The following is a 27778-nucleotide window of genomic DNA, read 5'->3' as shown; positions in this document are numbered from 1 at the left end:
GGCCTTTCTTAGTCTGATGCTTTAATGAAGGCAAATACAGAGCACAGCCCGCTCACACACATCCTCAATGCCCACGATGCCAGGTCTTCTGACGTTCTTCACTTTCCCTCTCTGTGGTCACAGCAGGCTCGGCTGTTCTTGTCCTCCCTCCAAGGGACCCAGCAAACGAGGGCCTGCCCCGCTCCTGCAGATAGTTCTGTCCAGAGCTCCCAAAATGCAGAAGAAATCCACGTGGCCAGGGCCTGGAGTGTGCGGCCATCCTGTGCAGTGATTTAGCTTGGGGCTACTTTGCCCATGCTTTTTTTCCCCCAAGGATTCCATGTCCTCCAGGCCAAGCCTCCCCAGAGGGCCCCTCACTGCTGTCTTCCTGAGCCTCTGAGCACAGCCTGCATCCTCTGGGGCTGGCTCTCTGAGCTGGGATCTGTGTCAGGAGTGAAGCTTCAGTGATCTGTCATCCATTCCGAGGCCATGGGTCCAGGGAGGGCCATCCCGGGTAAGGCGGGCCTAGGAGCTGGGTTCTGCAAGACATGGGATATTGCAGCTGGTTCAGAAAGGGCAGCTAAGGCTGGCCATGCCTCCCACACCTGTTCCATGGTAAAGGCAATACAGCTCAGCATTAGCCTTGTAGGCTGTGTCAGTGGGCATGGGCTCAAACCCAGAGCCACCACATATTTCCTGAGCTTGGCCAAAGTCCCTCCAAGTCCCTTTCAGCAACAGTAACTACCCCCAAATGCCTGCTTCTTTCCAGGACTGTGTATACCAGCTAAGATCAAGAAATATGGCAAATGTTTAAATCTTAAAGATTCATACAATAAAAATATTTCCCCTCACTTCAAACCTATCTATCCCATCATTCGTGCCACCTTCTGAAGCAGTTCTGGAAATCCTCTTTTGTGAATGTCTTTAGTTGAGCTATCATGGCTACCTTGAAGCCCTGATTTGATTCAAAACATTTATCTTTCATGGTCATTTTGACATTGGGGAGAAGCCAGAAGTCACATGGTGCCAGACCTGGTGAATAAGGCGGATGAGGAGACACCCTAGTGTTGTTACAAGCCTGTCTTTTTGTGAGATAGTATGCAGCAACAGTATTCACCACCTTTTTGATCACCTTGTAAAGACACTCATGAAAGAGAACTTGCAGAAGTGCTTCATGAATAGGAAAGAATGATGGGATAGGTGTGTTCAAAGTGAGGGAGAGTATTCTGAGGGGGATTTGTGGCAATGTATCTCTTACTGTAATATATATATATATATATATATTTTTTTGGTACTGGGGATTGAACTCAGGACCTTGTGCTTGCCAGGCAGGTACAGTGTCACTGAGCTAAATCTCCAGCCCTGTAATAAAAATTTTAATTTAACATTCACCATATATTTTGCTCACCCCTTAATTATTTGCCTTATTGAAAAGGAGCCCACCAGCTTGGCTTTCCAGGCCATGTCGACATCTGGGCATGTTTATGACAGGCCACCTAGAAGAAGCCACTCATCTCTCAGGCTGAGGCCCATGGCAAGTGGGGAGCTTGGGTGAGCAGCACGCAGCCCCACTAGTCAGGAGTGGCTCATCTGCTCCCTGCCCCTGCTAGCTCAGCCCACTCCAGCACAGCCGCTGTTACCTATGACAATGAGGGTGGCAGTGCTGACTGCCTGGCCCAGCAGGTTCTCGGCCACCACCTTGTACTGGCCCCCGTCCTCAGGGGAGACGCTGGGGATGACCAGGGAGCACACGCCCAGCATGTCAGTGCTGTACGCAGTCTCGTGTCCTTCCAGGCTCTGGTTGTTCTTGAACCAGGTGACGTGGGGCCGGGGAGAACCCTGCACAGCGCAGGTCATGCGGCACTCACAGCCCCGAGGCAGCAGGTGTGACCGAAGGCCCACTAGGAACCGGGGCTTCTGGCTCAGATTGGGGTCCCGGTAGCACGGCGTCTTCACTGTGAACCTGTCTGTGGTGAAGACCGGGCAACAGGGCTGGAGTAAGAAATCAAGGAAGGCCGGGCAGGGCCAGTCTAGATCTTGGTGCTGGAGAGGCATTTCCTGGGCCCCCGCCACATCTTAGCTCTACATTATGACTCTTTGTTTTTATTTTTTGGCTAAAATTATTTTGGGATTTTTCTTTCTTTGTTTGGTACATTCCCTGTGGATCAGTCGGGACACATAAGAGAGAGAATCAAAAGGAGTAAGAATAAAAACCAACTGTACTCTCACTACCTATAATTGACTGCAGCTAACTTTTTGGTGTAGTGAGGTCTAGATATTTTTGTGTTTTATAGAAGTGAAATCAACTCTGATTTTATAATCTGCTTTTACCAGTCACTTTCTTTAACCTCCACATCTATTTGATTGTAAAGTACACTCTGTCGTCAGAGAAACTTAGCTTCTCTTTTCCTTCCTGCCCACCACTGCTTCTGAGAAGGCATCCCAGACACCGGGCCATAGGCCCTGAGCTGGGACATAGAGGACTTCGGGAGAGGTGGGCATCAGGAGGAAGTGAGAAGACCAAGCAACGGCTCGTTTGGACCCAAGGTCCAGGCGGTTGTTTGGATGTGCTCCAACCCATCTCTGCCATAGCTACTGCTTGGTCCAGTCCACGCACTCCGTCCCTGGGGGTTATGGCTGCCACCCAGAGGGGAGCCCCCTAAGCGCCTCCCTCCCCAGGGGACCCTCACCTCGCTGCTGCCGAGGGAGGCACCAGGGTTCAGTGGTGTCTGAGGGTGTGCTGGCACCCAGCTCACTCTTGGCCACCACCCGGAAGTAGTACTCGTGGCCAGGGAGGACGCCCAGCAGAGTGAAGCGGTTGGTGTGGATGCAGTCAGCCACCTCCTGCCAGGAGCCGTGTGACGAGGAACGCGTCAGCACAGTGTAGTGCAGGGGGACACCCTGGGCCTCGTCTGGAGAAGGCTCCCACTGCACTGTCACCGTCCCAGGCACATTTTCCTCCAGGTGGATGGGCCCAGGGGCCTGCGGCCATGCTGTGGGAGAGAGGGCAGAGGGATCCTATGCTGTAGGGGACAGAGCAGGGGCCCTGCCATGGTCCCCCATCCAATCCCTAGGTCTTCTCAGAAGCCGGGGCCCTCGGGATTACAGCCTTGCCAGGCAGGCAACTGGGGCCAGAGGGATCTCAGTCAGGTGTATAGTTATCTTTAGAGGCTAGAAAACCTCTCACAGAAGAATACTTTTTATTTTGGCAGTACTGGGGATTGAACCTGGAACTTTTACACTGAGCTACCTCCCCAGCCCCCTTTATATTTTTTAATTTTTGAGACAGGCTCACTAAGTTGCCTAGACGGGGCTCAAGCTTGTGATCCTGCTGCCTTAACCTCCCAGAGTGCTGGGGTTATAGGCATGCACTGCCGTGCCAGGCTCCAAAAGAATATTTTAATTCAACTTATTTTTAGGTATAAAGATACAACATGGTAGGGGCTTTCAAAAATCAAGTTGCAGATCTCTCCCACTGTTAGCCTGTTCCATCATTTGAATATGCAGGGACTCCACCAGGGTAGGGGCTGGTGGGGAGTTCCTGCCTTTGTTTCATAAAAGAGACACAAACCATACTTCCCCCGGGGTCTTTTCTGTGCTATAATGGGAGTGGCTGCCTTTGTTTGTTGATTCCAAGGGAAGACTAGCAGGTCTGGGGGAGGTGGTGGACTGTCCCGGAGTTTCTGAGCAGGAACGGTGACACCCTCTGAGGCTCTCTCTCCCTCTCTCCCTCTCTCTCTCTCTCTCTCTCTCCCTCTCTCCCTCTCTCCCTCTCTCTCTTCCCCCCTCTGCCCCCCCCTTTTGGCCTATCCTTTTTTTCTTTCTTTCTTTCTTTCTTTCTTTCTTTCTTTCTTTCTTTCTTTCTTTCTTTCTTTCTTTTCTCCTTCTCTTCCCCAACCCCTTCTTTCATTCCTCCCTTCCGTCCTTTGTTTCCTTTTTTGTGCTGGGGATCAAAGCTGGGGGCTTCAAACACGTGCCTGACAAGTACTCCACCACCCCCTTCCCCATCTCTGTCTTTAAGCACAGGGGAAGGGTGGCTGCTGGGTCACCTTGACACCCAGGCCTGGTGCCATGGCTAAGGCCTGTGCCCAGGCATGTGGAACCTCCATGCTTGGCAAAGATCTGCAATCCAGAGCCCAGAGCCACGCCTGCCTCACCTGCCACCCTGACGAGGAAACTGTAGGTGCACTCCTTGCCCTGAAAGTCCCTCAGCACCACGGCGTAGCGGCCGCTGTCCGAGAGGCTGGCCACGGGAATCAGAAGCTGGGTGAAGCCATCCTGGGTGGTGGCCACACTTCTTTTGGGCAAGGGCAGGCCATCCTTCAGCCAGGTCACCTCGGGCATGGGGGCAGCCTGGGAAGGGAGCAGAAGGAAAAGTCTAGAAGGGGAATTTTGTGGAGGTGACTGGGTTGGAGCTGGGCCTGAGGGTAGGAGAGGTGAGAAGAGCAATGTGGGAGGGAAACATCACACGGAGGCGGAGGCGGCAGCGCCGTCCAGGAACAGGCTGGTGACCAGGTGGTGGCGAGAGGGGCTGGTGGCATAGGACAGGGAGCTGGACAGGGAGGCTGGGCCAAACTGCAGCCCTGCAGACGGGTGCCTGGGTCTGTTCTGTAAGGAATAACATGCCGCTAAGGTACTGAGCAGGAAACGTAACTGGCCTGATTCTCTTGGGCCAGGCTGGGATGCGGTGCTGGCTGGGAGTGAGAAGGGCCCAGACCAGCTCAGGGTGACTCGGAAGTCCTGTGACACGGAGAGACTGCAGGAGGGAGGTGAGATAGCCTGGCCTGGAACCATGGTTATCCTGAGCGGGGTGGAAAAGGCCAGTCCTGCTGCTGACCACACTGCCAACTGCCTGGGGGACCTCGGGATCGGGCACAGCGCGGGCACTCACAGTAGCTTACCACACGGGAATGTTCTGAGGACTTAAGGAGCTGCCTACACACGGAACACACAGAGAACATAGCCCAGACACAGCACACACTCAGTGTGGGTGAGTTTCGTCATCACAATCATTGTCCTACGATCTAACAGTTAAGATCATGAAGTTCAGAGTAGACAGACGTGGGTTTGAATCTGGCTGGGCCAGCTGTGCGTTTCCCCCACAGGTGGTGATGATGATTTTAATAATGACAGCAATAATTAAAGTAATACATATTGGGTGCTTACCCTATACCAGGCTCGGCTTACATTCTTCCTGTGGGTTAGTTCCTTGACTCCTCAGAACAACCCTTTGAGATAAGTTACCATTATTATCCCCATTTGAGAGGTAAAGAAGTTGAGACACAGAGAGGTGAAGATACTTGTCCAGAATGAAACAGCTAATGAGTGAAGACGTCAGAGTTAGGGCCCAGGCAGTCTGTCCTTCTAACCAACACACTACAATTATGCTGTCCATAGTCAGGTGTTGGTGGTGGATGAAGATCATCCTGAGTCAAATGTAGGTGATGCACTTGCACAAAAAGACATTCTGAAGTCAAAGCGCATTATCCACATTGCAGGCCCTTGAATTCCCAATGACAGGTGAGAAAAAGTGAAAGCCGCGGCTTGGAGGTGCAGTACCGGAAGCGACCACTAGGGGGTGATGCGTGCTGAGGACGGGGAGCCGAATGGCTTCCCAAGGGCTGTACCTTCCAGGAGGACCCTCCTCCTTTCTTCCTTGTATCTGGCCCGTCAGCTCCAAAAACAACAAGGAAGAAAAGAGAACCACGGGCTGTCGGGCCAGCTCCCTTGGCCACTCTGGGCTCCCCTCCCCCACGCGCTTCTAAGTCCACTCACTTCAAAGGAGACTGGCACGCGCAGGGTGTCCCCCGCTCTGACTGTCAGCGAGTCCTTTGTGCTGGAGTCCATGAGGAACTTAGGACAGACTGGAACACACAAGAAGTCTCATCAGCCCCGTCTCCCGCAGTTGGGCCTCAGGCCCAGGTCACCAGCAGGGCAGACGGGAGACTGACTGATGTTGAGATCACACGGGTCGGGGTCTGCAGCAGGGCCTGGGAGGAAGAGCTGAGGGGAGAACCCCAGGAGCTGGGGGACATGCTGGTAGGACAGAGACAGGAGCAGAGGCTGGGCTGAGGCGGGGGAACTAGGAAGGTGACCAATAACCCAGCGCTTCCGTTCTACAGAGGAGGCAATTAGGTCAGAGACAGGAAGTGCCTGACTTGCCTGGGGATGCAGGCAGTTAGGTTAGGGACAGGAGGATTCCTGAGATCCTGGACTCTGTGTATTTTCCCACTGTACGTGTCTCCTTATTGTCATAGTGACAGTTAGGTTGTTTGGGATGGCCCAGTGTCAGCTTGGGTCAAAGACAGTTCAGCGGCTTCTAGCAATGAAGGTCAGAAGGGAAAGACCGTCCACCCCCAGCCGGTGAGGATGGGCGGGGGCGTGTTCTCCCCGGAGCAAGTACTGCCTGAGCCCAGCAGCATTGTGCCTTGAAGTCGCCTGTTTTAAATCCTGGCTGTGCCTCAGACCACCAGTGGGACAGTGGGGAAGGTACTTTAGATCTCAGTTTCCTTCTTTCCAAACTGGGAACCGAAAAAATTAACTTGGTGGATTGATGTGGATTGTAATGAGAACATGTTTCTTCAGAGGGTCTTCTCAGTCCAGTGCCCCGCATGAGGGTGATGCTTACTTTGCTAAGCTGGGGAAGGGCATCCTGACTCAGCAAGTGGCCCCTTTCAGGAAGGGCCACCGCACTTGTGGGGAGAGGAAGGCACACTCACCAGTAAGAGGCATGGCACGCACCAAAGTGTCCAGGGCAGTGGGCTGGCTGCAGCCCCTGTCGTTAACTGATGTCACCCGCACGAAATAGCCCTCTTGGGGTCGAAGGCCCTTGGCGGTGAAGGTGGTGCCTGACACAGTGCCTCCATGGCACCGGGTCCACTGGAGACTGTCCGGGCCACACAGCTCCACCAGGTACCCCTGGGCACGGTCTCCATCCCCAGGATCCGGCCCCATCCAGCTTAGGGTGATGCTGGTGTTCGACGTTTCTGTGACCTGGAGATCCCGCACTGGCCCTGGGGGTCCTGGCCAAGCACCAGGAGAATGTCAGGAAAGGCATCGGCCCCTCCTGAGGGAAAGGCCTCAGTCTTCCCACAGGAGGCAGAATTCCTTTCACTTAGCAGTTCCCAAAGCACCGACTTGGAACCAAACTCTTCTTCTAGCTAGTACTTCACTTTGGCTATGCTCATGCAGATCCCAGGCCACCTCCTCCAGGAAGCCTCCCCACCTCACTCCACCCCTTCCCCTAAGCATCCTTTGCAATTCTTGAAAACTGGTATTTTAGTTGATGACCTAGACTCCTTTATCCCTGAAGACTAGAATTCTGTCTCTCTATTCTGAACTGTAAGCTCTTAGTGGAGACTCCATCTGGGGCACTAGCGAAGGCTTCTGGTCCTCACTTGTCCAATGGGGACAGTAGCACCCTACACACCCACAGAGGTTTTGGAACAGGCAAAAGGCACAGTGTGGTGAGTGGGAAAGGGCTTTAGAAATTGCACATCAGCCTGGAACTCCAGTTCTCAAGTCTGGCTGCAGTTTGGACTCATCTGGGGAGCTTAAAAATCCTGGTACCCAAACACCAGCTGCAGATTCTGATTCAGTCAATCTGGGGTATAGCCAAGGCATCAGCATTTGTGTGAGAGCTCCCCAGAGGTTTCTAAATATGCAGTGAAGTCTGAAAACCACGGATTTAGAGCGGTGCTTCTCAATTTTGAATTTGTTTTCTTTGGCTTTTTTGAGACAAGGTCTTGCTATGCAACCCAAGCTAGCCTCAAATTCTCAATCCCCCTGGCTCAGCCTCCTGAGTGGTGGAATTACAGGCATGCACTACCGTGCCCAGCCCTCTGTGCTGTTCCTGTTGTCCTGGGAATGTCTACTTGGCGCCTCTCTGATGTTTTGAGACCACAGATAGGGCAGTGCTGCTCTAGGCTGTCAGGTTCTCAAGGGCAGAGAACAGGCTGGGGGTACTGAGTCCCTTACACGATGCCCGCTGTCTAGTGGATGATGAGCACATTCCCTGGATAGACAATCTGCCCCTCAAGGGTGACACTCCCCCTCTGGGATGAGTAGATGGTTATAAGACTGAGACAAGTGCCACCTGGGGCCCAGAGGCCCAGAGTGACATAATTTTAGGAAGGAGTCTTCCAATCCCCACTGCCTGGCCTCTGGACCTGTTTGATTTTGATTTGGAGCCTCTAAAATATGTCTCACCCCAGGGGCTGCTCAATGCTTACCCTCCTGCCTTCCTGAGCATTTCCTTCAGGACTGTTCCCTGACCCGGGACTTTCTGTCCTGTCCCAGCTAGTTTCAGAGCTATCCCATCCCCACCACCCACCCCACCCCATCCTGGGTTGGTGCCCTACTTACTCATGGGGCCCCGGGCAAAGACAGCATCTGATGGAGGCCCAGGCTCTCCAGGCCCTGAGGGAGCCACGGCTGTGACCCGGAACTGATATTGACAGCCCTGCTGCACGTCAGCCACAGTGCATCTCCTCTCTGTGAAGATCCCACTCCCCATCAGTCCCACCCTGAGCAGGGCAGGTACTGTGGAGACAGCTTGGTGCCTCCGAGTTCAGAACAAGTCCAAGCTCATCCCTCCCCCATGTACCAGATTATTCCTTTGGTTGGGGGGGGGCAGTACCGGGGATCGAACTCAGGTCCTTGCACTTGCGAGGCAGGCAGTGGAACCACTGAGCTAAATCCCGGATTTTTTTTTTTTTTTAATGAATATAGAGTGGTTAGCAGCATCCCTGGCCTTTTCACACTAGATCCTGAGAGCATCTATTCCCCATCCACTTGTAACACATAAAAATAGTTCAAGACATTGCCAAATGTCCTGCTATGGTTTAAATATAAATTATCCCTCAAAGACTCATGTATTAAGGGGTTGTGTTGAGGGATTAAGCCATTGATGAACTCATAGCTAAGTGGGACTCAGTTGAAGAAAGTAGGTCACAGGAGTGTTCCTTTGAAGGGTACATCCTGTTCCCAGCCCCTTTTCTCTCTGGATCTCTTGCTCTCTGTCTTTCTCCTGACTGCCATAAAGTGAACAGCTTTCTTCCACTATGGCCTTCTACCACGTTGTTTCTACCTTGGAACCAGCTGACCATGGACTGAACCTCCGAAGCTGTGAGCCAAAATAAAGCTTTCCTCCCTTAAAGTTGTATATGTCAGGTATTTTGTCCCAGCAATAGGCAACTGACAAATAGATCCCCCTATGGGGACAAAACCACTCCAGATGAGACCTACTACATTAGGTCAATCTGGCCTGACAATACCGAGGGATCTTGGCACCAGGAAGAGGTCTAAGGCACTAAGGCAGCTCGGAGCCAGGACCTCAAGGAACATCCATCGCACAGGTGTGCTTACCAGACACCAGCTGGTCGTTCACAGCTACCCAGGAGTTGCTCCCCATCTTGCTCTTCTCCACCAGGTAACCCAGGATGTGGGCACTGCCACGGCCCTGAGGTGCTGTCCATGTTATAGTGATGCCCTGGCTAGAAGCTGACAAAATGGCTGGGGCAGAAGGGGGCCCTGGGAGGTCTGGGGACAGAGAAGGTGCTGGTCAGCCAGTGGCTGCAGAAAGGTGCCAGTCCACGGGGAAGTTCTGAGTAAAAGACATGGGTCAGGGCCACGCACTGCCTTTTGCTAGGATTTATCAGGGCTGAGGCAGTGGTCTGGCTCTGTCGGGGCAGGAATGATGGGTCAGAGAAGTCATTTCGACCTCATACTCTAGAGCCAGTCCCGAAGTCCCTCAGCCTCAGTTGCCCGGATAGAAGGTTTCAAAGCTGGGACATCTGGCGGACAAAGATGCTGCCCTTCAGCAGCATCCTGGGAGAGTGGGCTTTCTGTGTCCACTGCTGAGACTCCATAAATCTCAGATCCTGACTGGGCACCAGATCCCTAATGAATCTAAGTAGGAGTCCTCAAGGTCCCCAGGCACAAGCTGATTGCCCTCAGCCCCCAAGGCAGACCTGCCTGTCTCCTGGGCCCAGGGGGGAGCCCGAGTGTCCCCCACCCCAGCCCCAGCTTTTCTCTTACCCTCAGGAGCCACCAGCACCTCCTCAGACTCCAGAGCCTCCCCGGGCCCCTCCGAGGTCACAGCCCGCACACGGTAGGTGTACTTCCTGCCCTGCTCCACATCAACATCTGTGAAGGTAGTGCGGCTGGGGGGGGACTTGCCCACCTTCAACCAAGTGCTCCTGCCAGCCTGTCGCCTCTCCACCATGTAGCGCTCCATGGCCTGGCCCCCGTCTTCCCTTGGGGGTCGCCAGCAGAGGCAGACACCAGCCCTGCGGCAGTCCTGCACCTCCAGGGGGCCCTGTGGGGGCTGAGGCTTGTCTGCGGACCCACGGGGAGGAACAGGAGGAGAACCAGGTCAGAGAAGCTAGAGGGGAGCAGTGCTGATCCCCACCCCTGCCCCTCAGCAGATAAGACTGCAGTGGGGGGCGCTGCCCAGAGAGCTTCCCGAGTCACACACAGGTGCACATGGCTCCCGGCACAGGACATCTGCTCAGCCCTCTGGATGCAGGCACCACTGGAGCTGGGGCCACCATCCCACCTGACAGTTTCCCCAGGGCCAGTGTGTTGGGCTCACAGAAGCTGGAGCCCAGCCCTTCTTTATCCCAACTCCTTCTCCCCACTCAGCCTGGGCAGGGGAGAGAGGAAGAGGGACTGTGGCTTGGGATGTGAACGGCATGCAAATGAGGACCAAGCTGGCAGAGACCATGCCCAGATCCCAGACCTGGCCCTGCTGGGAGGCAGGGCCTGGAGCCATGGGGACTCTCGGGTCTCTGTTGGGGAGAAGGTGGGGCTGGCACCTATGACTTGCAGGGTGACATCCACCTCCACAGAGCCTCCCTCACTCCTCAGTGTCACGCTGTACTGGCCACTGTCCTTCCTGGTGGTGCTGGGGAGGCACAGCTGTGTGTAGCCATCTCCCAGGGCCACCTGGGGCCCCCCGTGGCTGCTGCCCACCACCTCAGCTCCGTCCTTCCTCCAGGTAGCCTGAGCAGGGAGGCGACTCTGGAAGGGGATCTTCATGGTCACTGGCTGTCCAGCCTTGACCACCAGTGGCTCTCTCAGTTTCTCTGTCACATCTGGAGATATGGTGGGGGGATCTGGAGAAAAAAACAGGACAAGGAGGTCAAAGAAGACCAACCACAAGGCCCCTAGGGACCACAGGAAGGACCAGAAGGAAGGTTGGGCTGAGAGTAGGGAGCTCCCTACCCTACTAACAAGGAGGACTAACAAGGGAAATGGCTCAGGCTATAGCAGGAGGGACCAAGGTTAGACCTCACCAAGGACTTCCCGACAAGGAAAGAGGTAAGACAGCTACACAGTAGGGGCTTTAAGATGGAATGAATCAGCTGATGCAGAGACTGCAGGACGGGGCGGGGCAGGGCGTCCTCACCCTGGACGGTCAGGGTGGCCTCGCTCTGGTGGTTGCCCGCTATGAATGTGTACTTCCCAGCCTGGGCCTCCTGCATGTGGGCAATACGGAGTCTGTGCACAAGCCCGTCTTGCTCCACAATGATGCCATCCTGGGTGGTGAGCTGGAGACAAAGGCCACAGTGGACGGTCATTCCCATCCCCACCCTGCTCCTCTAGCTGCTAACTAAGTCCTCTGCTGGTGCACGAGCTGGAATCATTACAGCTGCATGGAAGGGGTGCTTATCTCATGCTGGCCGTGCTGACACTCTCTGTGCATAGCACCTCGTTTAACTGTACAACAACCTTATGCAGTAGGGACTACTTTAGTTCCATCTGATAGGTGAGGACCTCATCCAAGGTCAGCTAAGTGGTGGCAGTAGAGCTGGGTCTGGAGCCAGATCACACTGATGACATGGCCAGTGCTCTGAACTGCTCTTCCTGACATAACCACTATAACGGTGCCAGCCAGCCTGCCTGGTTTGTTCAAGGCCTTGAAAGATGGTTGGAATTCAGCAGAGGTGGGTATGGCACAGGCATTTCAGATGGTAGAAGGATAAGAGATAGGTCAAGGGAGGAGGAAATAGGATATGCATTCATTTAAAAATCCTTGTTTCAAACACACTAAGTTGCTGGCTATTTAAATTTCTCCTCCAAGTGGCTACCTTAGTAAAATAAAGAGTAAAGTCTTTCTTACACATCCTCTACCACCTCCTTCCTCTCTGCTTTGCTGCTATCACCACACTGCCAGCTCACATTGGTGGTAAAGAGAAGATGTGAGGGGCTGGTACCTTAACTCCATCCTTAAACCAGGCACCGGGTCCCAGGTCATTGGTGAGGGTACAGGAGAGCGTGGCAGCCTCACCCTGCTGCGCCTCGGTGTCAGCCAGGCCCTGAGAGAAGTGGCTCTTGGGTCCTGGAGAGACACAGAGAGTCCTCAAAGGCCAGCCTCCCAGGTCATTGCCTGCACTGAATTCTGAAGGCCACCATGGTACTGCCAACTGGACTCAACCAGTGCCAGAGAAGCCACGCCTCGTGTTTTTCTAAGCAGGAGCTCTGGGGTATAAGGTACATGAAGAGGCCCCAAGCCACACAGATGGAGGTCTGGGTCACCCACACAGAGTTACGCCAACAATGCTGGTGCTTTGGACATAGGATTCCAAGACCAGGTACTCAGGAGCCCTCTGAGCCTCATGCAGCCTGGATCCTGCATGCACAGGAGGAAGAGGCTGCTTCCTGAACTTGCGAGAGGAATGGGCAACTGGTAGGGACAAACTCCTGGGGCTGGAGGTGGAATTGGGACTGAACCAGGCACCCCAGTGGCCAGGGAGCTCCCCTGGGCTCCACCCCACGGAAGCAGCCCAGCTGGGAAGACCTACCTCGGGCCTCCGTGGAGAAACTGCCAGTGCCGGCCTGGTATCTGGATCTGGGGCTCTGGCTGGCATCCCGCCCCTCATCACAGACATCCGACCTGCCCTCTTTGGCACCTCTCCTGCTGCCAAGATGCCTGGGGGGCCCCCAGCTCCCGTCTTCACTCCAGGTCTCCTCCAGGTGCCCTTCATCTTCCCTGCCAGGCCGGTGTCCCATGCCTCTGGCCTCCTTTGCACCCCTTCTCCTAGCTGGTCCAACCTCAGCCCCCGACTGTGCCTGACCCTTACTCCTGAGGGGACCAGACCTCAGGCCTGACCTGCCAAACTCCTCTGTGCCCTGCCCCTTGTACTCTTTTAGGGCCCCAGGACCTTGGGCCTTGCCATTCTTGGCCTCTAGGGACCCCTGCTCCCCACATGGCCCCTGACCCCCTGGCTGACAGCCAGGGCCCTGGATCCCTCCTGATCCACCTTTAGAGAATTTTCTGCCAAAGGAAACATCTAAGCCATCCCAGGATCCCTGGGGTCCTGACTCCCCAGGTTTTGGGGTGAGGCCATCCTTTGACTCAGTGGAATCCCCCCTGCCTGGGTCACCCGAGTCCTCTGCACCGCTAGACCTTCCCCTCCTGGGACCTGATCCATTACTCCGCTGGGACCATGGACTTGGACGTTCACCAGGAGCTTCTTGGCCTGGCACAACTCCCCTGCCTCTAGAGCCCCCTGGCCTCTCGTGGGTTCTCCTGATAGTAGCACCTTTCTCCTCTGGAGAACTGGAGGCCCTGGAGCCTGAGAGTTGGTTCCCAGCACTCATGGTGCCCTGGCCACAGCCCTGGTCTTCCCACCCTGGCTCCCAAGCATGGCTCCCCCCTTGCTCATTGGCTGGGCCTGATGTTGACTTACCCTTTCCCCTAGGCACAGAGCTGCTGTCCACACCTCGTCCTGCCCCTGATAAGCTTTCAGAGCCTGCTCCCATCCCTCTTCCTCCCACCTGTGAGTCTCCACCTCCCTGAGGTGCCACTGCCCCCTGATCAGCAGATCTGGCCTCGTCTGTCGTCCCTGAGCCTTTTCTCCAAAAGTCCTGTTTGTGTCCAGACTCCAGAGCAGCAGTGCCTGTCCGGGTCTCACCCTTCACTGCCCCCCTATCATTAGGAAACCTGGAAGCTCCCATCCTCCCTGCTTCCTCTGCAGACCCACCCTGCCCACCGGGAGCTCCTCCCCCTTGGGACCTCCTCCCAGGACCATCTCGCCATTCTCTGGCACCTGATTTTCCCTTGGAACCAACAGTCCCCAAGGAATCAGAGATCCCCGAGGTTCTGCAGCCCCCAAGACTGTTTTGGGGACCCCCTCCATCTGAAAGCAGCTGTGGCCCTCCCTCTGTCCCCAGCATCCCTGGGTATGTGGGGCTGTCCATGCTTGCTGCGCCAACCTTATGAGGCATTCCAGCCATCCCAGAGCCTACTCCAGGCCCTGTCCCATGGGTGAGCCCCTTTCCTCTGCTTCTCTCTGGACCACCCTTGGAGCTTGTGCCACCCTCAGATGCTGCCCAGTGTCCTGACCCATGTTCCTCGGCTTCGTGTCCCATCCTGGCCAGGGATCCTGATACTCCAAGCCTCCCAGAACCACCTCCGTAGTACATCTCGCCCTCTGGAACTATTTCCCCAGACCCTCCTGAGCTTCCCCTACAACCAACCTCATTTCCTGACCCCCTTTCCCCCACTCCCCCAAAACCATCCCTAAGAGCTGCCTCACTCCCTAATGGAATCGTTCCAGGGCCCCCTAAAACATTTCTATAGCCTGCCTCACCTGCTGTCCGCATTTCCCCAGAGCCCCCTGTACCATTCCTATAACCTGTATCATCCGCAGGTCCCATTCCTCTGAGGCTTCCTGAGCCATCTCTGCAGCCTGCCTCCCCCCTTGGCCGTGCTTTCCCAGGCCCCAGCTCCCATGGCCCTCCTCCATAAGCTCTTCTGTCCCCAGTTCCTTGAGGCTCTGGAGTTTCGTCTCCATCCCCATAACCCAGCACATTGCCAGAGCCCTCAGCCCCCTGGCTCTGGGAAGCAGCCCCAGCATGAGTAGCTCGCGCTTCCAGACCCTGGTTATTGCCCTGATGCCCAATTCTAGCTCCAGAGGCCCTGGCACCAAGGAACCTGGTCCTATCTCCATCACCATCTTTGTCTCCTGCCCTCAGAGACCCTGGCTCCATGGCTCTTGGCCCCCCTGTGGCATCTTCACAGCCACCTTCCCCAAACGTCCCCAGAGCACCCGAGGCTCTGAAGTCCCCAGAATCTCTACTCTGACCCCAAGGCCTCATTCTTGAAGAACCCCCTTGTTCTGCTTCCACACATCCCTCCCCAGTAGTCTCTGCTGTGCCAGGGACCTCGAGACTTCCTCCACCCACTGACCCCACTGTCCCAGAATGGTGCCCTCCTTCAGGGCCTGTTTGTTCCTGGGCTCTGGATGGATCCTGATTCCAGGCTTCACCTATGGGCATCTCAATGGGGGCCCCTGAGCCACTGTTGAGTCTGGCAGCTCTTCCAGACCCCCTTCCTGCAGGAGCACAGTGATCTTTGTTTCCAGACCACATTCCCCCGGGCACCTTTGATCCATCCCTGTAAGCATCCCCTTCCTCCGACTCTCTTCCAACATGTGCCCCAGAGGCAAATCTACGCCCAGCATCATGACCAGACCTCATTTCTCCTGGCAGCCCTGTGCCATCACTATAAGCAACTCCATTTCCAGAACCTGTTCCCCTAGAATACTCCGAGCCATCCCCATACCTAGAGTCCACTCGTCCCAGGCCTTCTAGGCCATCCTCGTAGTCCATCTGTCCTCTGGGTCCTTCTCTGACGCTTCCTGCCCCATTCCAGGAATCTGGTCTGGGCCCTACTGCCCCTGGCTCTCTTAATCCTTCTGGATCTCCTCGTGCCCTTGCAGGCCCCTGAGCACCCGTGCCTGGAGCCCCAACCAGCCTGGGACTTCTGACATCTCCCGCCTGACCGGGCTGCACTAACCCGGCTGCCTTTGCACTGCCCCCCTCCTCCCCGCTGGGCCCCAGAATTCCAGGCCCAAGGCAGGCCCCAGTCCTTCTGAGGTGGGACCCTGAGTCATCCTGAGAACCTGGGCTCTCCGGCTCTATGCTTCCTGGACCCCCTGCTCCCTTCTGCCCCGCTGTCCAGCCCTGGGGACACTGGGGACTTCTGGATACATCCTCTGTCTTACCCAAGGCCCCAGCTGTGAACGGGCCATCCCCTCCCTGGAGTTCTTGCAGGCCACCTGCCCAGTCCCTGGGACCTCCTGGCCCCCCAGGATCAGTGTTACAGCCCCTTCCCCTAACTGCTATCTTTCTGGGCCCTAGGTCATCGGCCTCCTGCAGTGAGTCCTCAGCTTTGGTCTCAAGACTCCTGTCCCCTGGGAGAAACTTCCCACCTCTGGATAGTGAGGGTTCCTGGAGGCGCCTGTCTCTAGGTGTCTCGCCTGAATACTCCCCTGGCCTCCCGTAGGCCCTAGCTTCCCCATGATCAGCATCTCCACCTCCCTGAGAGGCCCGGGACTCAGGGCCTGTGCCTGCCTTGGAACTGGAACCCCTTCCTCTGGGAAACTGCAGGATACCATGATCTTCTACCCCACTGCTGTCTCCAGCTTCCTCAAGGCTAGCCCCTCTAGCCCACACTGCCCCTGCTGCTCCCCTCCCCACTTCCCGGCTCAGGCCATCTCCTCCCTCCAGCTCATCTAGGCTATTGCCTTGTAGAATCCTTCTGGTTCCCTCTCCTTTTGGCCAAGATCTCTCAGGATCAGACTGGGATCCCCACGGGGCCCTGTTCCCTGTCCCAGGTCCCAGCTGAGCATCCCAGAGTTGTTCCTGGCTGTGTCTGTTCAGTTGGCTGCCATTGTCTTCTCTGGGACTCCTTCCTTCCCTGCTGCTCCCCAGTCCTCCAGCCTGAGGGTGACTGGACCCAGCCTCCCAGCTTCCTTCTGTCCCCCAGCTTCTGTCCCCATGGCCTTCTCTGCCTCTGCCTTGCTGTTGTCTTTCCATGAAGCCCAAGCCTGATTCTGGGCCTTGTCCCTGCAGATAAGACCTCCCTAGGAGGCTCCCATCCCAGTCTCCTGGGTGGGGCTGATTTTCCCCCAGAAGAATGGCTCTGTCCTCTTCTGCTTCTAGAAAGTCCTCTCTCTCCTGCCCAGGGCCCCAGGCTGAGTCAGCTGCCCACTTATCCCCCATCAAGGAATAACCATGCCTGCCAAGGCCACCACTATCTGGGCCCACAGTGAGCTGGAGACCAGAAGTCCTCTCAAGGGAGCCCTCTATGGGGCCCTCCTCTCTGGATTCCCCTCCCTTGCCACTGATGCCCTCGGAGTCTTCTGCATCTGAGGCCTGAGCTCCTTGTGTCTGCAGCTGGCAGTCAGCACTTGTGGTCTGAAGGCCTTTCTCCTTCCCAGCTTCGATGAGGTGTTATTTACGTGGAGGTCAATGCCCCCATAGACAGACAAGAAAAAAGACCAGAACCCTGTTAAATCAGGCCAAGGCAACTGCCTGACCGGACTGCTTTATCTGACCCACAGTTTCCCCAGTAGAGAAGCAAGCTGACCATCTAGGAAGGAAGCCAGGATGTTCCAGGGGACTGGTCGATACATCCCACCATTATTTCCCCCAATCCCACTCTACCTGCTACATGGTTCATGAGTTTTGGTGGGGTTTTTTGTTTGTTTGGGGATTTTGCAGTATAGGGATTGAACTCAGAGGATGTTTTCACTGAGCTCCATCCTCAGCCCTTATTTCAATTTTGAGACAAAGAGTCTCACTAAATTGTCCTGGTTGACCTCTAATTTAAGATCCTCTTATCTCTGCCTCCAGGGTATCTGGGGTTACAGGTGTGTGCCACAATACCTAGCTGATTCTTGAGTATCTTGACCCATAACTGCATAAGCCAAAAGTCATTTGCTTACCAAACTGCCATCGGCAGTTTCATGGTTTTTAAAAGGTCCACTTGCCCTACTGCCAGCCTTACATTTATAGTTTCCTGGGTTCATACTGAACCCAGATTCCAGTCCCCAGGGAGGTTCAAGGGTGCTCTCTGGTCCCAAGCCCTGTTCAGAACCCTTGGGCCATTTGGATCTATGACCCCAGAGTAGCTCCAGGAGGCCCAGTGGCCCAGATGTACCTGGGAAGGTCTGGTTGGCTACGCAGACTGCATTGAAGTGGATCAGGTCTGGAGCTAGGAGCCCTCCTGTTCTCTCTGAGTAAGGATTTATTTAAAAACAGATGACAGGGCCAGGGATTTAGCTCAGTGGTTTCGCCACCTGCTGCATAAGTGCAAGGACCCAAGTTCGATCCCCAGTACCAAAAAAAAAAAAAAAAAAAGAGCAAATGACTGACCACAGGGAAACCCCACTGCCTCAGCCCTGAGGCCTTGCCTTGGGAAGCCAGTGGAAAGACAAGGGTGTGACACTTACCTTCAACCACCAGCCAGGCACTGGAGGCATGGAGCCCTGTGCCCAGCGAATAGAGGCCCCTGTCTGAGAGGTGGGCCCCCCTCACCAGCAGCCGATGGGTTAGCCCATCAGGTGACACAATTGCTTCATATTTGTCACTGAGCCTGAGTGGCCGGTGCTGGAAATACCAAGTAGCATTGGGGCAGGGTTTGGAAAGAGTACATTCAAATATTGCATCTCCCTGCTCCTCACAGTGGGCCTCGGCCAGCGGAACCACAACTCTGGGGGGGATGGCTGCAAGAAAGCAGAAGTGTGGTCATCAGTTGGGTGCCATGACAGTGGGAACTAATGCAGTGGGGCTGGGAGATCAGAAATCCCAGGTTCTGCTCCACTTGGCCACAGACTCCCTGTGTGCCCTTGGATGGGTCATTCCCTTACTCAGGCTATCAGCCAAAGAACGAGAGTTATAGTGAGATTGTGCTCACCAGGGCCATTTTCAGCCCTGGAATTCCATAATTCTAAACTCAAGAGTCCTATCTAGGGACAAGAGGGCTACATGAAGGAAACCAGTAAACCAAGGGCCAGTGCAGAACTCACACTTTGCCCACACTGATTTCAGGCTTTTCAGAGCCCACTCCCTTCTCTTTTGTCAACCTTGAGCCAGCCATGTTCTTTATGACTTATCTGCCTAAAACCTTCTCTCCCAAGGCATTTCTAGGAGCCCTTTCAAGCTGCTGTGGGTGATGTAGACACAAGTCCTTGTGGGTATGGGGCAGAGTCTAATGAGGGAGGCGGGGCAGCTCCTAGGTGGGGAAGACACAGGGGAAGCTGGGTAGGGTGAGGCTTGTGCAAGGTACAAGTGTGCCCAACCTACGTGGAGATTCTGGCTAGGGGGTGTGAGCCATGAGGCCATGCATCAGAAGGGAGCCAAGTTACAGCAAGAGGCTGTGACATTAGTTTGGATCTGATCTGAAAACAACCAGGTGTGGCAGCAGATCTATGGGCAGGAGCATGACAGTTATTATGTTCGCCATGACTGTGATCTAGTGCTGCCCAGCTTGGCCCCAGTAGAAGACAGAGCCTGGGTGTGTGTCCTTCTCCCCCATTATCTTTGCAATGGAGCCATGTCACACTTACCCTCCCAACATAGCAGCAGCAGGAACCCCACACTTAACAGATCTCCCCCTTCAAGCTTCAGCAGCGAGCACCACTCACCACCAGCCTCCAGTTCTGTGGAGAAGACCACAGTGTCCTCCACCTTGACCTGGTAAAGGCCAGCATCCTCTGGGCGTAGGTCCTGGACCTGGAAGTGGTACCGTTTCCCCAGCCGCCGAAGGCAGTGCTTGTTCTGGTTATTGAAGCCATAGGGGACCATCTCACCATCCTGAGGTCAGGAAAGGAAAAGGGTGCTTCAGGGCTTCCAGGATCCCCAGAGCCTCCTGCCTCAGCCCTACTCTGGCTTTAGCCAGCAGTTTTCTCCCTTTGGCCCAGGCCTCAGACAACAGTCCTGGTACATAGAGGGGCCGGGCAGAGAGCAGGGCCCGGTGGAGGTGGGTGGGAATGTGTTCTAAGTGTGTCCATGCCTCTCACCGTGGAATATCTGCAAGTGTTATGCCAAGAGGCACCTGGGTTGTTGATCCGGCTCAGGCTAGGAGGAGAGCTACTACCAGAACAGCCCTACCATGTTAGCAGGGGAGGCAAGAGGGACCCTGGTGTCCCTGGGGGCACCAGCTCCTTCATTAACCAAGGGGAACCTTCAGAGAATATATTTAAGGCTCTACAAAACCCAGTAATTTATACATATACCCACTTTTACTAAGCCCTACATAGATTCATTCTTTGCTGAATATTAACAATAGCTAATGCTTTACAGGTGCCCACTGTGTGTTGGGCATAGGTAAATAAAACGGACAACGATTCCTGTCCTCAGGGGCCTAAATCCTATGACAAATTATAAACATTATAAATAAGCAATAATTTATGTTTAAAAACAGAGTACTAAGAAAAACAAAGAGGAGCAAGAGGGTAAGGGTTCAGGGATGCCAGGGTGGAGCTAAGAGAACACAGCAGAATCGCATGGGGCCATCAAGGGAAGCATCACCGCAGGTGAGGGAGTTGCCTTGTGGATGTCGGGGAAGAGCAGGCCAGGCCCAGGGCGCACCTGGAGCAAAGGAACTGAGATGAGGCCTGAGTGGAAGGAATGGAGGAGCAAGGGGAAGAGGAGGAGGAGTAGTAAGGAGAGAGGGGAGGGGAGAAGCAACTCCTGCCTGATCCATTTGCATTTCCATATGTCAGGAGACAGCTCCTGTGTTACCTGCACTTCTCAAATGAGGCAACTGAGGCGCTGGGAAGATAAGCATCTTGTCTGCGTCACACAGCTTGGTAAATGATGGGGCCAGGATGAGTTTGTCTACAGAACTGTTACCCTTTTTTGCCCCACAGCCTCATACGCTTGTTGCCACATGGTTGCCAGGGAATGGTTCCTCAAGCCCAGGTAGGAATGTGTCAAGTCTGCAGCAGGAGCTCAGCAGGAAGGGAATGCACTTTCTCATAACTTGCCTTTTAGACCCCTGTAGGCACAGTTTATGGAGTGAACAGGCCCAGCTAGAAAGCCCGGTTATTCGGTGAGAGAGAAGTTCCTGTGGACAGTCCACACCAGAGTCTGACTTAATTCCAAGCAAGAGCTCCATGGGGTGCTCTGGTGTTCCATGGGGGACCCATGGGATCCACTGTTTTCCCTCCTAGGACTTGCAGTCTCCCTCTAGTGTCCCTGCCCCACGGCCGACCCAGCCTCACCTTATACAAGTGAATCTTGCTCTCAAGGTCCTTGAGATCGAGCTCCAGGTCAAACGTGGCGACTCCTTCCTTGGTGACCCTGATGTGTCTCAAGTTGGAGACAGCGTTGACATACTAAGGGGCAGACAAACCCATCAGGGCAGCTCTCAGAACTCTCTCTTTGGGGCCCTCCAAACCCTTAGGGATCCTGGTCCTTTCTCTGGCCACAGTGTTCCAGCTGAGCAAGCCTTTGCCCGTCTCTCAAGCAGGGAGACTTTAGCCCCCAGTGAAGGAAGTTCTCTAAATGACAGATCAGGTCTAAAGGCAGACAGGAAAGGACCCCAGATGCCCAGGTGCTCTGAGAACATGCTAGGGGTTCCCATTCATCTGTCCTTCCAGCTAATGAACCTCAGTTGAACAGCTCGGGTACGAAGAGCTCTGTGCTGAGTCCTGTGTTAAAGCAGATGAGAAAGCTCAGAGGGTTGAGGCCCTACCTGGGAGCTTTGAGGAATCACCTTCAAAGGGATAAAATGCTGTTCTCAGGATAATGAAAACTACCTGTTTTCCATTTCCAGAAGAAAAATTAGACTTACAGTTATGTTAGATACAGGAAAGAATTTCCCTTCCTATGCAGTCTAGAGGACACTGGAATCGAAGTACTAACAGCAACTGTGAAATTCTCTTTCCTGGAAACCTTGAGAAATAAAGTATGTACACCCTGTCTGGCGATGAGGCTGATGCTGATGATAGCTGACATCTGGCCTCATGATGAGTTGGGCACTAGGCTAATTGCTTTAAGTACATTCTTGTATTTGTGCTCTCATTAACTGTACGAATTAGGTGTGACTATAATCCCCATTTTACAGGTGAAGGAAACAAGACACAGAGATACTAACTTTTCCAAAGCCTTAGACTTTTTATCAGAACCAGGTTTCAAAGCCAAGATGTCAATTTGGAAGCCTGGGCCCTTGGTGGGACACCTCACTAGGGGCCAGATGGAGGAAGACCCCAACCGTGTTAGTTTCCCCAAGGCCCAACTCCAGGTGCCCCTCCAGGTCCCCGAGTGCCAGGTGTATGGATGGGGCCGGGCGACGGTACCTTTGCCATCTCATCCTCCTGCTCCTTCTTCATCTCCTGCAGCTTGCGCAGCATTCCCCGGAAGTCCACAATACCGTACTTTAAGCAGATCTTCTCATAATCCTTCCGGTCTGCATTCATCAGCAGCTGCCACACCTGATCAGACTCCATCTTGTTTTCAGGAGCTGGAGGTGGGGACCTGGGGAGCAGGGCTGGCAGGTCAGAGCCAAGAGGAGCCCCAGGTGCTGGCCACCTGGCCCTGCCATTCCAAGTAGCCCAGGGAAGCTGCTCTATGTACTCTTGTGGAAGCAAACACAGGGACTGAAATCTCTGGGACTGACCACTGTCCAGACTGGAAGGACCTGGACATTGAAGGACCCAACCTCAGGCCATAGCTCCAGCTTCCAGGAGAAACTCGGCTCCTAATAACTTGAATTGTTGATTTCTGAGCAAGATGTTTTTGAGCAGGGACACGGGCGGGATTGAATTGTTCTGTTGCTTTAAATTTTTCTTTTTGGAAAACACTGTTTTAGTGGTCCACCCCCTTTTGCAAATGAGGTCAGGACCCAGAGAGATGAGATGACTAACTCAAGGAGCGTTTTAAAGTGACTAAGCTGGAGCCACAATCTCAGCTCAGCGCTCATCCCATCCTCCCATCTGCTAGTTGCAGCCTAGCTCCCTGCCTGTGCTGGAAGGGGAGACAGGGCCTGAGTGCAGTTTATTTATGGGAGGAGCAAAGGGTCCAAACTGCCCCTGGGACAGGCCCAGACTCACCTCTTTTTCAGCATCTTTCTGAAGTCCATGATTTCCTTCCTGAGGTCTAGAGAAGGAGAAGGAATGAGAGCCCTTTGCAGGTGGGATGGGTGATCAGGTGGGAATACCAGGCAAGGAGTGGCTTCTCCCCCCACAGGCTCCAAGGAGCTTTCGGATGAGTTCATTTACCCTCCTGGGGTTCCTTTTGCCTCTTCCGGTTCTTCCGAAAGCCAACTGGACCATCCGGGAGGCGAGGAGGGCATTGATGCAGACAGGCAGGGAGAGAGGCGAGACACGTCAGTGATCTGCCTGAGAAACAAAATGAGCCCCACAGCCCTGACCTGCCCGCTGCTCTAAAGCACAGCAGCCTCCCGGCAGGAGGGATAAAACAGGACAAAAGGATGCCCATCAGGGGCTGTGGTACTGCAGAGCCTCGCATGACCCAGGGAAACCAGCGGGTGTATGGCCTGGTGAAGCAGAGGTCCACTCACATGTTCACAGGGGCCAGGGAGGTGGTACAAGTGAGTGAAGTAGCACTGGCAACCACAGAGGACTGAAGGGCATCTAGAGGGACAGCTGCTCCTTCACTGTGCTGAGAGCTGTGCACCAGGGAAAGGGCCCACTGTTGCCAAATATGTTCGGCCCTGCTGTTTGGCTGTTCCCGCAGTCACTTGTAATCCTCTTCTCCATCACCTGCTTCCACTGGATAGGCTGGAAAAACTAAATGCTTGCCTTCCCAACTCCCCTTTCAACTGACTAGCCATAGCCCTGTGACACAGTTCTGGCCAATAAAGCCCAAGCGGAAGCCCCCAGGAATTCCTGAGAAAGCTGCTCCTTCCTTGATAAGAGGGGCAGATGTACCTGGAACCACCTCTTTCCCCCTGGTGCCAGCCCTGAGCTGCAGAATGAGCCCTGGACTCCCATCTCAGAACTTCTTACCATGTGAAGTAATTAATATCTTTATTCCTTGGGATTATCTTAGTAGGACTTTTTAGTACTTGTTGGCAAACCAATGGTAAGCATAACTAATTGAGAGACAGGATCTGCTTCCTCAGGAGGTATCTATCTACTTCCCAAATATTACGAGCTGACAATTAACTTTAAAAAGAGCAAACACCATGCAAACCAAACAAAATATGTCTGAGACGGGATTTTCGCTTTGTGTTGTCTGTTTTTACCTCTGATGTAGGCCTGTACATCTGGGAACCTGAGGCCCAGAGAAGACTAGAAACTAACTTCAGGTTCTGGTCTGGTCCTGTTAGGCCAATAGAGTGTCTTTCAGGACATCTGCAGCAGGGTGTCTGCAGAGGATTGTGCCTCTGCCTTACCAGCAGATTTCACGGACAGGGGAGGAAGCCCGGGACTCCGGCACCAGGTGAGGCAGCAGCAGCCTCCCCTCCCTCACCAGACACGTGGGCCCCGGCTCCTAGGAGGGGCCCATGCCCGACGAGACCCTCCGTGGAAAGCGCACCCTCAATGACAGTGAGCCTCGCTGAGCATGTGGCCTCTCCGTACTTGTTCACAGCTGTGCAGTGGTACAGATCGGTGTCCTCGCCCGTCAGCTTGTTAATCTGCAGGAGAGACCAAGGACAAGGGAGAAAGGGTAGCACTTCCCCTTCCCTCATTTCCAGACATGGTTGTGCATCGGTCACGTAAAGATGAATGAATGGCACACAGTCCTTGCCCACAGGAGCCCTCACTTTTCATTAAGAAATGCAGACAGCAGCCCCCACCCCAATAAACCAAAAACTGGGACAGAAGGTGGCTGTCTCTGCTACCAGAAGAAATGTGGAGTAGCAGAAAGAGCTGGCTCTGTGGGTCAGGTGGATATGGGACAGAAAACACCTCTGTCCTGTATTACTAGCTGTGGGACCTGGGGCAAGTTACCCAACCTCTCTGAACTTTAGTTTCTTCACTTGTAAGATGGGGACAATAGTGCTCAGAAAGTAATGACTGCTAAGGAGTAAATCATGTAATCTATGTCAAGTATTTAGCCCATGCCCCAGCACGTAGGTGTTGCATGGTTGGTATGTATACCACTACTAATATTAACCAACGTTGCTTGAGGACAGATGCTCCTTGACTTGCTAGTGATGTCCCAATAAACCTGCTATGAATTTAAAGTATCATAAAATAAAGTGCACTTAATATACCTAACCTAGGGCTGGCGATTTAGCTCAGTGGTTCCACCACATGCCTCACAAAAGGAAGGACCCAAGTTCGATCCCCAGTACCGGAAAAAAAAAAAAAATTGTTCCCCCTTTTACAAGTTTCCCAATGACAAATGTAATTGTGTTGTATACCTAAAATGTACCAATAAAAGAATTTAACAACAACAACAAAAATATATACCTAACCTACTGGGCTTCACCACTCAACTAAGCCTACCTTAAATGTGCTCATATCAGGCACCAAAAGTTAAAAGTTGCATGGTTACTTTTATATGAGAAACCCAAAGTATAAATAATTTAAAGAGTAAATTAAAAGACAGACGATAGGGAGCAGGGAGGTAGACCTTTTGCAGATGAGAAGGGATCTAGAGATGGCAGGAGAAGGGAGGAAAAAGAGCAGAGGGGAAGTGAAAAGGGTTATGATGTGATATGTAGACACACCGACTTCCATGATGAATGTATCATTACTACCAAAAGTGCATACTAATAAACATTCATTGATTTAAAAAAACAAATAATATGAAATTGTGAAGAAAGAAACACAAAAGAGTGCTTAGAGCACTAGAGTTGGACAAAATCATCTAACACAAAGCCTGTTTTCTAACGAGGCACTGGGTGTGTTGTGTCATTCACTGACCAGAATATACTGTAGAGTACAGAATTCGTGTCTTCCCTCACCATCACATGACCACACTGCATACCGCCCAGGGAAAGACCAAAATGCAAAATTCAAAGTACATTTTTTACCCAATGCACTTCACTATTGCACCATCATAAAGCCAAAAATTGCCAAGTCAAACCATCCCAACCTGAGGACAGTCCGTACTTGCCATAGAACCAACCACTGGCTGGACACTTTAGGTAAACCTTTAATCCTCATAAAAACTCCTTAGTGTAGGTATTGTAATATCGCCCCATTTCCCAGATGAGGAGACAGAGGTAGAAAGAGGTCAGCAACTTTCCGAAGCCTAGCGGGTGGACTGTGATCGTAACTGGGCAGTGTGGCTCCACAGCTGCAGCCCTTCTGCTCCAGCCAAGCCCCCAGCCCCCGGCGATCAGGAAATGCATCTTTGAGCCCCCAGATCCACTCCTGGCTCAGGCAACCTTGAGCCAGGGGAAAGCACCAAATGGACTTAACTGCTATCTCTTACTTGTCCGGGGACTGGAGGCTGCTGGGGAGACCAAGAAGAGGAGAGAAGAGCTGCAGCACTCACCTGCAGCACGTGCTCCTTGCTGCCTGGGGCCGAGGAGATCTGGTACTTGCTGGAGTTGCTGAGGCCTCCTTTGGTGCTCAGCCAACGCACCTCGGGTCTGGGCTCCCCGCAGACCACAGCCCGGAAGATGGCATTTTTCCCTGCAGCCAGAAGAGGCAGGTGGGGAGACCGAAAGGGTGGGGGTGGCTTCGCAGTATACTGAGATTTTCATGTATGTCATCCTCCCTGCACTTTTTTCCTGGGGCCTTCTAGAACGGCCTTCCTGAGCCTTGCCCCGAGCCACTGGGCATGGCCGACTGGAGGACAGTTTGAGAGGAGAGATTTTGACTAGGCCTCTTTGCAACAATGGCTTTGAGGCAGCCAGGGGAAGGGAGGACTAGGAAACACTACCACCTCTCCCTGCTCCCCAGTCCTTCATTTCCCCGTCCTTGTCTGGCATTTCTTACATGCCCTTTGCCCATTCTTCTCACAGGCTCCCTGCCCCTTATAGGGATCCAGGCAGGCAGACACCCGTCAAGCATACGAGGGAGATAAGACTCAGCCTGGTGATGGATGTAGGGAGGATCCCCAGGAAGGTGGGTGCCCAGGCTCTCTCTGTGCATGCTGGGAGGTAGGAGAGCAGGGATCATGCCTTCCCTCAGCAGCGCCGCCCAAGGCTCACCCTCCGGCAGAGCCAAGGTGATGGGCTTCTGCTCAAAGTCCGGCGTGCTGCAGCCTTCAGGGATCTCCTGCACCAGCTGCCGGATGCTCACCCCAGGGATGGAGGACTTCTTCACAGGCTTCCCTGGGGAAGGCGGGAGAGAGAGAGATTGCCCGCCTCCCCTCTCTTGGATACGCGTCAGTAGACTGGAGCACCTACCAACTCAGACTGGAGCACCTACCAACTCAAGCAAGGAGCAAAGCTCCTTCCCTCTCCCATTGTTGGAGCAGGGCTGTCCAGCCTCCCTCCTGCCTGGGAATATTGCTTCTTAACTTTCCAGTGGGAATCTGGTGGTCTGAATGGAGCCCCCAGAAATGGCAGGGGGCACCCTGGGAAAACTCTCAGTGTGTCACTGAGGAAACGCTGCAGAAGGAGAGAGCAATTGCTCCTTCCCAGGAAGCTGGAACCCATGTGGGAGCCCTGCACCCTTTACTCAGGAAAACAAATCAAAACCCAAAGCAAAGACGTGGGTGGGTTCCACCCCTCCTCCCTCTCCCCCTCATAAGGAGAACCACAGGCCTGGGACTGGAGGGGTGATCAGTTCTCTCACCCGCCATTGTTCTGGCTCCTCTTTGGCTCCTCTGAAGGTAGAAATTGATCTCCTGAGGATGGAAGATAAGTTGCTGAGGAGAGGTCCAGGGTGGTTTGCCCACCCATCCCACACCATCAGTGCCCTGGCCAATATCCCTTTTTTTTTTTTTTTTTTTGCTTCAGTTCTTTTATGGGTACATTTAAGGTATACAATACGTTTACATTTATCATTGGGTGCTTGTACCTGTACATGATGTATCTTGGTTCTTATTTTTCCCCATTCCCTGTGCGCCCTTCACCCCGGCCAATATCTTAGATGAACACATTGGGAAAAGCTGCCGTCCCCAGAGCTTG

General features: G+C 53.8%; 1 protein-coding gene across 1 annotated transcript; it reads right to left on the bottom strand.

Moving 5' to 3' along the window:
- On the bottom strand, positions 1 to 27450 carry Igfn1 (immunoglobulin like and fibronectin type III domain containing 1). The gene is made up of 24 exons (XM_087194354.1): positions 27444 to 27450; positions 26855 to 26977; positions 26194 to 26333; positions 24280 to 24379; positions 22998 to 23042; positions 22830 to 22875; positions 22077 to 22254; positions 21000 to 21113; positions 19419 to 19587; positions 18225 to 18497; positions 17161 to 17210; positions 12786 to 12903; positions 12198 to 12322; positions 11390 to 11531; positions 10797 to 11096; positions 10018 to 10317; positions 9346 to 9519; positions 8344 to 8472; positions 6699 to 7001; positions 5755 to 5843; positions 4137 to 4332; positions 2670 to 2972; positions 1620 to 1946; positions 1 to 518 (listed from the first exon to the last, which is right to left on the bottom strand). Exons 1-24 carry the CDS (start codon positions 27448 to 27450, stop codon positions 505 to 507), a joined length of 3765 nt encoding a protein of 1254 aa, XP_087050480.1. The 3' UTR covers positions 1 to 504.
- Positions 27451 to 27778: the final 328 nt, after the last annotated feature.

This window comes from Heterocephalus glaber, unplaced genomic scaffold (genome assembly GCF_053883595.1).
Source record: "Heterocephalus glaber isolate CG9 unplaced genomic scaffold, H.glaber_assembly_v1.0 deba00001600, whole genome shotgun sequence".
In the NCBI taxonomy this organism is placed as follows: Eukaryota; Metazoa; Chordata; class Mammalia; order Rodentia; family Bathyergidae; genus Heterocephalus; species Heterocephalus glaber.
The sequence above is the reverse complement of the archived record's forward strand: the minus strand, read 5'-3'. Positions and strand labels throughout refer to the sequence as shown.